General features: G+C 39.3%; 1 protein-coding gene across 1 annotated transcript in view; it reads right to left on the reverse strand.

Annotated features, from left to right (window-relative positions):
* GRIA1 (glutamate ionotropic receptor AMPA type subunit 1) overlaps window positions 1-11735 on the reverse strand; it is a 343664-nt gene that overhangs the window by 139766 nt on the left and 192163 nt on the right. The window contains exons 6-7 of the mRNA XM_027841645.1: window positions 4770-4931; window positions 3802-3969 (exon numbers count right to left, since the gene is read on the reverse strand). Coding sequence (XP_027697446.1) covers window positions 3802-3969; window positions 4770-4931 — 330 coding nt within the window. The remainder of the gene's footprint in view (window positions 1-3801; window positions 3970-4769; window positions 4932-11735) is intronic.

Below are 11735 nucleotides of genomic sequence, written 5' to 3' on the forward strand. Positions count from 1 at the left end.
GGCATTATAATGCTTATCCCCTCTCTTCCCCACCAATACCAACCGATTATTAGACATTTTGCACTAGCTATATTAGGAAATACAAACTCAATATTTCCAAAAACAGCAATAATCTTTCCCCCAAATCTGTTCCTCTTCTGAACATTCCTATTTCTTCTGTCCAAGGAAGCCCCATCCCTCCAGTAATGAAAGGTTCACAACCTTGGAGTTATACTCGACTCATCATCTCACCTGATACATCTAGTCAGTTGCCAAATTTCATGAATTGTGCCTCTGCAGCATCTCTTATATTCATCCCCTCTTTTCCATTCACATAGCCATTCTCCCAGACCACAATTATTCTTCATACTGTTAGTTTTCCTTTCCCCAATCCATCCTTAACATGGATGTCAAAGTGATATTCTTAAAGCACAAGTGTGATTATGTCACTTCCTTGCTAAAGTAACTACAGTGGCTTTCTGTTAGCTTTAGTATTAAATACAAATTCATCTGTCTGGTATTTAAAGTCCTTTACAACCTCATTCTAACCTACTTTTCCAGATTAATCACACATTACTCTCTTTCATGCACTTTCTCTGGTCCAGTCAAATTGTGATTATCACTGTTCCTTGCACATGACAGCCCATCTCCCATCTCTATGCCTTTGCACAGGTTGCTACTTCATGCCTGGAAAGTGCTCCCTCCTCACCTTTGCCCTTTAGAATTCCTAGCCCCCTTCAAAGCTCAGCTCAAGTGCCATCTCCTACCTGACTCCCTTCCTGATTCCGTACCTGTTCTTCCTCAAATTACCGGGTATTTTCTATACTTATTTTGTGTACACAGGGTTTTTATGTGTACATTATTTTTATCTACAAAACATATGCCCTCAGAGGACAAAGAATGTTTCATTTATTTATTTTTATTTCCAGTACCTGAAGCAGAGTAGTCACTTAAAAATGCTTGTTGATTGGTATCAGGTTGTGGAGTGCCTTGAATGCCAGGGAGAACTGATTGGACTTAATTTGGTAGGCAAAGTGGAGTCACTAATAACTTGAGCTGAGAAATAACACAATGAAAATTATGCATAAGATTATTCTTGCAATAGCTCAAAGGGTGGAAGGAGGAGAAAGGGAGGAAAGAAGGACTATTTGGAGGCTACTCCAACAGTCTATGTGGACCTGGAATAGAATGGTTACAATAGGAATAGAACAAAGGAAGTAGGTTTGATAAGTCTATTGAACCATCTGAACTTAATATCTTCCATCTTGGTTAAATGTTAGAATTATAGTTAGAATGGCGATACCAGAGCCCCTGGACTTAGTGACCTGTGATCTGGCATTGTGGGACTCTGATCATTGTTTCTTAAGGTGTAACAAAATGGAATAGGGTGCCTTGGGGGTGTAGTTAGTTCTCCTGTCAGGATCACCATTTGTCAGGGATTTCTGAGGGGGGGTGGTTCTTCCTTTCTCTTTCTATAAGAGTAAAGCTATTATCATAAGCAATGAGGCCAGTAGGACAATTGAATGAGGAGAGGTCACAGTTATGCATGGGATGTCATAATGGTCAGCACTTGCTACGAGTGGTCTAGTGTGTTTCATGGCCTATGAACCCTAAACTGGGAGAAGGAAGGAAACAACTCTGTCACTCCAGGTACTTGGGCAAAATCAATGAACACAGAATATCACAGGTGAAAGAGACTTTAGAACAGACAATGTCAGAGCTGGAAGTGACCTGAAAATGTAAAATACCAGAGCTCATTTTTACAGAGAAGGAAACTTTGGATCAGAGACCTTTAATGAATTATTCAGTCACACAGCTAGTTATTGGTGGAGGTGAGACTGGATCCAGGTTATCTTCAGAACTTGCACTCTAGTGATCTTTCTACTACCTCATTGAACTAACTTCCCAATTCAAAGATCACAAATTAAGCTCTATATTTATATGAGAGCATCTTTAAAAAAATTGAAAAAGTAGACATCAGTTTGTGGTGATTCAGGAGCAGTCCAGTGTGGCAGCAAAGAGATGGCTGGGATGACTTATGCTAGTTTCTTCTATCCCATTTTAAGATGGACAGTGACTTAGTATAACAAATTCCTTCTTTGATTAGCCTGGTCCCCGTATACATGAACTGTATTCTTTTGGTCCCAGAGGACATACCCACATTTTCTCTATCACTTAATGCAACCCAGTCAATCACAGTGGAAATGCAGAGCAGCTGTTGCCGAACTCCCTAGGGACCATAGTTGCTGGAACTATGGAAAGTGAAAGAAAGTGAAACGGAAATATTTACCAAATTTGGCTCCTCATTCTAAAACCCTCATCTCCTCCTCAGGGAGCCAAGCTCTACCTCTGATAAATGCAGTCTGGTGAACAGACTCCGAGTACAGCCACCTAAAGACAGGGGTGATTGCCCATCAAGTGTGGTTTGATAGAGACCAGGAACTCAATCACAGAGTCCTAGAATTGGAAGGGACCTTGGAAGCCTTCTGGTCCAATCCTTACCTGAATAAGGATTCTAACTATTACATACACAGGAAGCAGTCACCTAGCTGTTGCTTTAAGATATTCTTTGGAGGAGAAGCCACTGCCTTCAATGGCAGCCTTTTCTACTTTTGGGTAGCTCTAATTGTAAGAAAAAACTTCCTAACATCAAGATTAAATCTTTCTCTGCAAATTTCATTCATTGATCCTGATTTTACCCTCTGGGGCCTAACTGAACAAGGCTAATCCTTCTTCTCAATGACAGCATATCAGATACTTGTACAAAATTCTCATCAACTAAATCTTCTCCAGGCTAAACATTATAAATATCTTTGACTGATCTTCATCCTGACCACTCCATGCTAAAAGAGCAACTGATGATTACCTCTGTAAGGGGCACTAGTTAGTGGTAACATGAAAAATGAAACAAATATTTGGCAAATTTGCTTCCCATTCAAAATCCCCAATCTCCTCCCTCAGAGTGTACCTCCTCCCAAATTCTGCCCCCAATCCCAAGCCTGGCCAATAATAGTACTTGTCATTCCCCTATTATTTCTTTGTTCCTTTGGTGATTTTTTCCATCTAATATTCTTTAAAATATTCTCTAGGAGAAGAGAAAGACATTTAGTGTCCAGAACAAAAATCCAACTTTAGCCTGCCCTTGTTAGTATATCTAAAGACATATTAACTGTTTTACTGTTTTCTCTTTTGGGCATCAGATTTTAGGGAGAGCATTGATTAATTAAAGAAACTGGAGGTGTTTTGTATGAGGAAGAGAAGACCTGGAGGGACATTATGGTTGCCTTTCAAATAGCTTAGAGCTGGGAAAGAAGAATTCAATATTTTCTGATTGGCCTTAAAGAACAGAACTGAGACCAATGGGGGAAGTTCCAGAAAGGCAGATTTCAGCTCAATATAAGAATCTACTTTCTCACTTCCTAACTATAAGTGTTGTTAACAATAGAACTAAATTCCCAAGTGAAGCTGGATGACCACTTACTGGACGTGTTGGAGAAGGGAATTAATCCATCAGGCAGGGTATCAGACTTAATGACCTCTGCGGTACTTTCAGCTCCGAGATTTCTAAGTTTCAAAACATTTCAATAGTACAAGACATGACAAGGTATTACAGCATAAGCTATTTAGCTTTTTTTTTTTCTAGTTAAACCTATTAAGCCTGGCAGAAGCAAATTTGCTACCCTTTTGCCATTGCATTTCTCCAATGATAGAGTTCTGTCATGTTCTTACCTGAATGAAATTCTATCTGCATGTTGCTCTATAATCCTGAAACCACATATTTGGCACCCCCAGAACAGTAGCAGCCCTCTTCCTTTTCCTCACCTGCTGTAGAGCCCTCTGGATGTCAATCCCTTGGCCCCAGGGCACAGCTGGATTTGCCAAGCAGTCCCCGGCATTCCCCCTGCGGGAGATATCAATACGCTGCTTCCTTAAGCTCTGAAAGGCCTCCGCCATCACCCTAACGCCATCATATGTCAGTGCCGAGGTATACTGGGAAAAAGAATGAAATATTGTTATGTGTGTGGGGGTTTTAGATTGAGAAAGCTATTCTAATACAAATTACATAGCCAGGATTTAATTGAATTACAAGATCATATGTAGAGCTAGAATGGATCTCAGACACCATCTGGTTCAAGTATCTCATTTTACAGATGAGCAAAAAGAGGCCTAAGGATTTAAACCCAGGACCTCTGACCCCAGGGCCTCTGACCCCAGGACCTCTGACCCCAGGGCCAGTGCTCTGCCTACTGTAACACACTGCCCCCTGAGAATGGGAAGTAGGTAATCAAGGGAACCAGAGAATCTTTTAAAGATTAGACTTTCTAGGAGCTGCAAGGAGCCTTAGAGATGGTCTAGTCCAATCCCCTATTATTTCAGGTGAGGAAATTGAAGCTGTCAGAGGTGATTTGCCCAGTACAGCTTATAAGGAAAAGAATCAGTGTGGTTTTAGTGGACAGGGCACCATACTTGGGAGTTAGGAAGACCTGGATTCAAATCCTACTTCAATTTTCTTGCAGTGTGCTTTCCAATATAACACTCTGCCTTCTAACTCACAAATGTTAAGCTGTCCATGAGTAATTGAGACTTGATGGACTTCTTACAAGAATGAACTAAAAGAGTTAACAAGAATTAACTCATGATTGACCTTTCTATGAGATAGCCTCACTCAAGAAAAATTAATCTGGATGATTTTCCCAGGCACAATTGCATTAGATTACTACAGGGATGAAACCCCTTTAGGATGACAATGAAGATCTGTAGCCTCCTCTCTCACACTCAGAACCACTCACTTTCGGCTTCTTCCAGTCAACACGGGTATGATCACGGACATCATTGTTTTTCCACTGTTGTAATATCTTGGCGGGGATGGTGTCAGTGTAATTTACCAACTGGAAACCAGTCACGTTGGCACCACTCTCCTTGAACTTAGCCAGATCCATGTCCATGAAACCCTGTGGAAGGGGAGGGAGGAGGAAAAAAAAAAACTTACAGGGTTAGAACATATGGTCCCGGATTAACTGGTTCATTTGGCAATATTTAAAAAAAGTTAGAGGGGAAGGAGAAGAGGAGGGAACAAATATATACCAAGCACATATTATGTTCCAGGCACTGCTAAGCACTTTGAAAATATTATCCCACTTGATCTTCCCAATAATCTTGGGAAGTAGGTGCTATTATTGCTTCTATTTTACAGTTGAGGAAACTGAGGCATGCAGAAATTAAGTTACTTGCCTAGGGTCACAGCCAGTAAGAGCTGGAAGGAATCTTAGAATGTGTGATATTAAAATTGGGGAAAAAAACCTTAGAACATGCACTGTTTAGAAACTTGATGTGACACTAGAGTGCATAGAGGACATGACAAGGTTTTGCAGCATAAATTATTTTAGCTATTTTTTCTAGTTAAACCTAGTAAGGCTGGTAGAAGTAAATATGCAACTCTTTGGCCACTGCATTTCTCTGATAACAGAGAGTTCTGGCATCCCGTCTTTTACAAGAAGGCTTTTCTAACCTCTTTCAATTCTAGCACTTTCCCTCGGTTAATTATTTCCCTGTTTAACTAATATGTAGCTTGCTTGTACATATTTATTTACATGTTGTCTCCCCTCTTAGATTGTAAGCCCCTTGAGGTTAGGGATTGTCTTTTTCCTTTTTGCATCCCCATTTGCATAGGTGCTTGAGCAGTGTTTATTGATTGATTGTTTGTCAGAAACAGAGGGAAACCCAGAACACAGAACGGCAGAATTAGAAGGGATTTTAGGTCATATAACAGAATTGGACTAGGGCGCAAGAACTTTGTGTTCTATTCTCAGTTCTACTGTGGACTTGAGACACAACTTCCCTGTGTCTCTGTTTTTCCCTCCATAAAGCAAGGATGATGGACTCCGTGATCTCTAAAGTCTTTCAGCTCTAACATTCTGAGAACTGATTTTTGGTTCCCTAGGAAATATGGTTTTGTGATGAATGAGTTCCTCACATAACTGAGTCAGTTCTGGCTTTCTGACCTCTCAGAACCTACTCAGCATTTCATGCCACCCAGTGTGAGTAATGAATAGGCAATGCAGGACAATGCTTTGTGTGACATCTCCATTCACATAAAATGGAGCTGGCCCCAAGTGTTGAGGTCTACCAGATTTTATAAAGTTTAGAGCTCCTAAGGACCTTTGAGGTTATTGAGTCCAGGTCTCTGGTTATACGGATGAGGAAAATGAGGTTTAGACATGATTTGCCTAAGGTCATAGCTCCAGTAAACAGTATAGTAGTACATATTTACACTAAGGACCTGTTCACAACTGTTCTTTTTTCATTTTCTAAGGACAGGCTTTAACCTTTTCTGTGCCTTGGACCCCACTGAAAATCTACTGAAGTCTACAGACCCTTTCTTAGAACAATGTTTTAAATGCATAAAATAAACTACACATGATTATAAAAAACAATTATATTTAAAAAAAACCAGTTATCAAGAAGGTGGCCTAGTGAGGTGGAGAAAAGGCAGCAACTTGCCTGAGCTCTCCCCAAAACCCCTCTGAACGCCTTTAAATAATGCCATAAAAAAATTCCTGGAGCAGCAGGACCCATAAAAGGACAGGGCAAAGTAATTTTTTTCCAGCTAAAGACAATTTAGAAGGTCAGTAGGAAAGGTCCATCACACCTGGGTGGGAGCGGAGCATAGTCAAGCACAGGCCATGCCAGTACAGACTGGGTCCCAGAAAACCAGGAGCAGGCCTTGGGAGCCACAGACAGTAATGAGGTTGAACTACTAGTGAGAAGGAGATTGCAGGTGTCTCTTTGATGGCACGGAGGCAGGATTCTCGTTGCTTTGCTCGTACTTGGATCTGGGTCACAGTCCTGGGCTGAGGAGGAGCACTTGTATAGCAGAGCTTGGGGCAGCAGTAGAGAAAGAACCCTCATTACAGTTCCAGTGCAGAAAAAAGTGCTTATAGTCACTCACACACCACAGAATAGGCCAAAAGAGTAGTAAACACCTCTCCTTAGATCATACCACCTTGGAAGAACTGGAAACTTAAAGGTCCCTAGAAGTATTTTTGAAAACAGCTGCACAAAACCCCGGAGACTTGGGACAGTGTGTCCCCCACCCTGGAAACAGTTAAAAGTCAAGTAATAAGTTGGGAAAATGAGCAAACAACAGAAAAAAAAAACTTTGACTATAGAAAGTTACTATGGTGACAAAGAAGATCAAAACACACTCAGAAGAAGACAACAAAGTCAAAGCTCCTCCATCCAAAGCCTCCAAGAAAAATATGAATTGGTCTCAGGTGATGGAAGGGCTCAAAAAGGATTTTTAAAATCAATAGGAGAGGTAGAGGAAAAATTAGGAAGAGAAATGAGAGGGATGCAAGAAAATCATAAAAAAAAATGAGTAAACAGCTTGGTAAAGGAGACATAAAAAATACTGAAGAAAATAATACCTTAAAAAAACAAACTAGGCCAAATGGTAAAAGATGTACAAAAAGCCAATGAGGAGAAACATGCCTTAAAAAGCAGAATTGGTCAAATGGGAAAAGAGGCACAAAAATTCACTGAGGAAAATGATTCCTTAAAAATTAGAATGGAGTAAATGGAAGCTAATGATTTTATGAGAAATCAAGAAACAATAAAACAAAATCAAAAGAATAAAAAAAAAGAAGACAATGTGAAATGTCTTATCAGAAAAACAACTGATCTGGAAAAACGATCCAGGAGAGATAATTTAAAAACTACTGGACTACTTGAAAACCATGATTAAAAAAAAAGGCCTAGACATCATCTTTCAAGAAATTATCAAGGAAAATTGCCTTGATATTCTGGAATCAGAGGGTAAAATAGAAATTGAAAGAATCCACTGATCACATCCTGAAGGAAATCCCAAAATGAAAACTCCTAGGAATATTATAGCCAAATTCCAGAGCTCCCAGGACAAGGAGAAAATATTGCAAGCAGTCAGAAACAAACTATTTAAGTATCATGGAGCCACAGTCAGGATAACTTAAGATTTAGTAGCTTCTATATGAAATGATCAGAGAGCTTAAATATGGTATTTCAGAGGGCAAAGGAGCTAGGATTGCAACCAAGAACCACTTACCCAGCAAAACTGAGTATAATTCTCTAGAGGAAAAAATGGACATTCAATAAAATAGAAGATTTTCAAGCATTCTGAATGAAAAGACCAGAGCTGAATAGAAAATCTTACTTTGAAATACAAGACTCAAGAGAAGCATAAAAAGGTAAACAGGAAAGGGAAATCATAAGGGACTTATTAAGGTTAAACTGTTTACATTCCTACATGGGAAGATGATACTTGTAAGTTATAAGAACTTTCTCATTATTAGAATAGTTAAAAGGAGTATACATAGAAAGAGGATGCAGATGTAGGTTGAATATGAAGGAATGATATCTAAAAAAATAAAATTAGGGGGTAAGAGAAGAATGTACTAGGAAAAAGGGAGAGGTAGAATGGGGTAAATTATCTTACATAAAAGGGGCAAGAAAAGCTTCTACAGTGGAAAGGAAGAGGGGGAAGGCGAGGGAGAGTGAGTGAACCTTATTGTCAGCAGAATTGGCTCAAATAGGTAATAATATACACACTCAGTTTTGGTACAGAAATGTATTTTCCCATGCAGGAAAAAAGGAGGGGAAGGGGATGGAGGGTGATAGAAGGAAGGGTAGATTTGGGGAGAGGGTAGTCAGAAACAAAACACTTTTGAAGAGGGACAGGGTAAAAAAGAGAGAGAGAATAGAATAAACAGTGGTGGTGGGAATAGGGCGGAGGTAAATACAGTTGGCAATAGTAACTGTGAAAAAAATTTTGAAGCAAGTTTCTCTGATAAAAGCATTTTTTAAGCACATAGAGAACTGAGTCAAACTTATAAAAAATAAGAGCCATTCCTCAATTGATAAATGATTGAAACTAATGAAGTTTTCAGATGAAGTAATCAAAGCTATCTATAGTCATATGAAAAATTCTCTAAATTACTATTGATTATAAAAATGCAAATTAAAACAACTCTGAAGCACCACTTCATAACTACTAGATTGTCTAATATGACAAAAAAAGAAAATGATAAATGTTGGGGAAATGTGAGAAAATTGGAACACTAATGCAATGTTGATGGAGTTGTGAACTGATCCAACCATTCTGGAAAGCAATTTGGAACTATGGCCAAAGGGCTAAAAACTGTGCATACCCTTTGACCTAGCCATACCACTACTAGGTATGTATCCCCAAGAGATCATAAAAAAAGGAAAAGGACCCACATATACAAAATATTTGCAGCAGCATTTTGTGGTGGCAAAGAATTGGAAATTGTGGGGATGCTCATCAATTGGGGATGGCTGACAAGTTGTGGTATATGAATGTAACATAATACTATTGTTTTATACAAAATGATGAGTGGGCAAGATTCAGAAAAACCAGGATTTACATGGACTGATGTTGAGTGAAGTGAGTACAACCTGAAGAACATTGTACACAGTAATGACATTGTGTGATGATCAACTATGATAGACTTAGCTCTTCTCAGTAATACAACGATCCAAGACAATTCCAAATGACTCATGATGGAAAATGCTATCCACATCCAGAGAAAGAACAATGGAGTTTGAATGCAGAAAGAAGCACATTATTTTCATTTTTTTTGTTTTTTCTTTTTCATGTTTTTTTCACTTTTGTTGTGATTCTTCTTTCACAATTTGACTAAGGTGGAAACATATTTAATATGATTGTACATGTATAACCTATACCAGATTGCTTGCTGTCTTGTGAAGGAGGAAGAGGAGAGAGGGAAGGAGAAAAATTTGGAATTCAAAATCATATAAAAATGAATGTTGAAAACTATCTTTACATGTAATTGGAAAAACAAAATACTATTAATTGGAAAAACACAATTATCAAAATATTAAAAAAAAAGTTCATAGACTCTAGGTCAAGAACCTTTCCAAGTCTAGGAGGTAATTAAGAAGCGTTTCCATGTTCTGGAGTTAGAACACACACACACACACACACACACACACACACACACACACACACACGCACGCACACAGAGGCATCTTCATCAGTTACCTAGTTGGCACAGCAGATGCAATGCTAGATTTGGAGTCAAGAAGATCTGAGTTCAAATTTGATCTCAGGCATTTACTAGCTGTGTGACTCTGGGAAAGTTACCTCACCTCTGTGTGCCTTGATTTCCTCACCTGTAAAATGAATAATTAATAGCACCTACTTCTTAAAGTTGTTGTGAGGATAAAATGTGATGATATTTATAAAGCACTTTGCAAAGCTTAAAGTGTTATATAAATGCTAGGTGTTATTATTGTGCTGAGGAGGAGTTTGGTTTTGGAATTGTACTTCACCAGCATTAGGAAGAGTAACAGAAATACTGAAGGAATAACAGTCACAAATCAAGACTGCTAAGTCAACAAGAGTTCCAGGTACAAATCTTATCTGTATCATTAAACATCTACACCACCACAGACAAGTTTCTCTCCATCTCTGGGTCTCAATTTCCACATCTGTAACATAGAGGGATTTGAACAGAACCAACAGTTCTTAACTAGTAGGTCTGTGAACTAAAAAAAAATTTTTTGATAACTGTATTTTAATATAGTCAGTTTTATTTGTAATCCTAATTGTTTACTTCCATTGATTTAAATGGCAACTCATCCATAACTAATAGTATTAGAAAATTGCCTGGGGATACTGAGAGATTTCCCAGGGTCACACGGCTAGTATTTGTCAGAGATGGGACAGAACTGAGAATGAGTTTTCCTTAGCTCAGGAGGGAGATAGCTGCAGCGATTAAAGTCATATTCCATAGGCATCAGTGGGAGCCAGAAGGAATCTCTACCAAGTGTGTTCCTTTAGGCCCTGTATCCCTCTTCTCCATAGCTAGCTCTATCACAAAATGGAAAATGAATGTGCTCTGGCCCTCCAGGGATCCAAGAAAAAGTGACTCCTAGTCTTTCTACTTGGATGCAACTGTTAAAAAAGGATTGGCAAGGAAGGAGGCAGGGTTACAAAAAGGGACAAAATCCTCGCCAAGGCACCATTGTCCTTGAATATTGTAAATGGTTTAACCAGGACTTTAAATGAACCTGAGGAGAAGAATTGGAGTAAGGTAAAGCAGAAAGTGAAGAACACCTGGCTGAGCTAGACTGTGACCCAAGTTCTTCCCTAATTACATAGAATAAATGGTATTCTCCTTGGGCTTTCACTGACCCTGCTTTTGAATACCCAAATGGAAGCTATTTTTCCCTGGGACCCAATAGGGCCCCAGGATCAATTATTTAATCCTCTGTTTGGCATTCAGAGCTTCATAACTGCCTCTCTCCTATCTTTCCGGTCTTCTTACACTTCTCCCTATCTCTCTTCCCCTCCCTCTCCATCTTATACCATCTTATTCTTTTCTTGTTTTGTTTTGTTCTGTTTGTTTTTTAGGCAATTGGGGTTAAGTAACTTGCCCAGGGTCACACAGCTAGTAAGTGTCAAGTGTTTGGTCTGAGGCCGGATTTGAACTCAGGTCCTCCTGACTTCAGGGCCAGTGCTCTATCTACCACACCACCTAGCTGCCCCCACATATTCTTTGATCTAGTGAAACTGGACTCCTTAATGTTCCTTGAACAAGACACTCCATCTCTGGATGACCCTGAGCATTTTCACTGACTGTCCCTCTTGCCTGGACTGCTCTTCCTCAGCTCTCTACCTTCTAGTTTCTTTCAAGTCCTGTGAAAACACCACTTTCTACAAGAAGCTTTTTCCTATC

This window comes from Vombatus ursinus, unplaced genomic scaffold, assembly GCF_900497805.2.
Source record: "Vombatus ursinus unplaced genomic scaffold, bare-nosed wombat genome assembly UNPS02014863.1, whole genome shotgun sequence".
Classification (NCBI taxonomy): Eukaryota; Metazoa; Chordata; class Mammalia; order Diprotodontia; family Vombatidae; genus Vombatus; species Vombatus ursinus.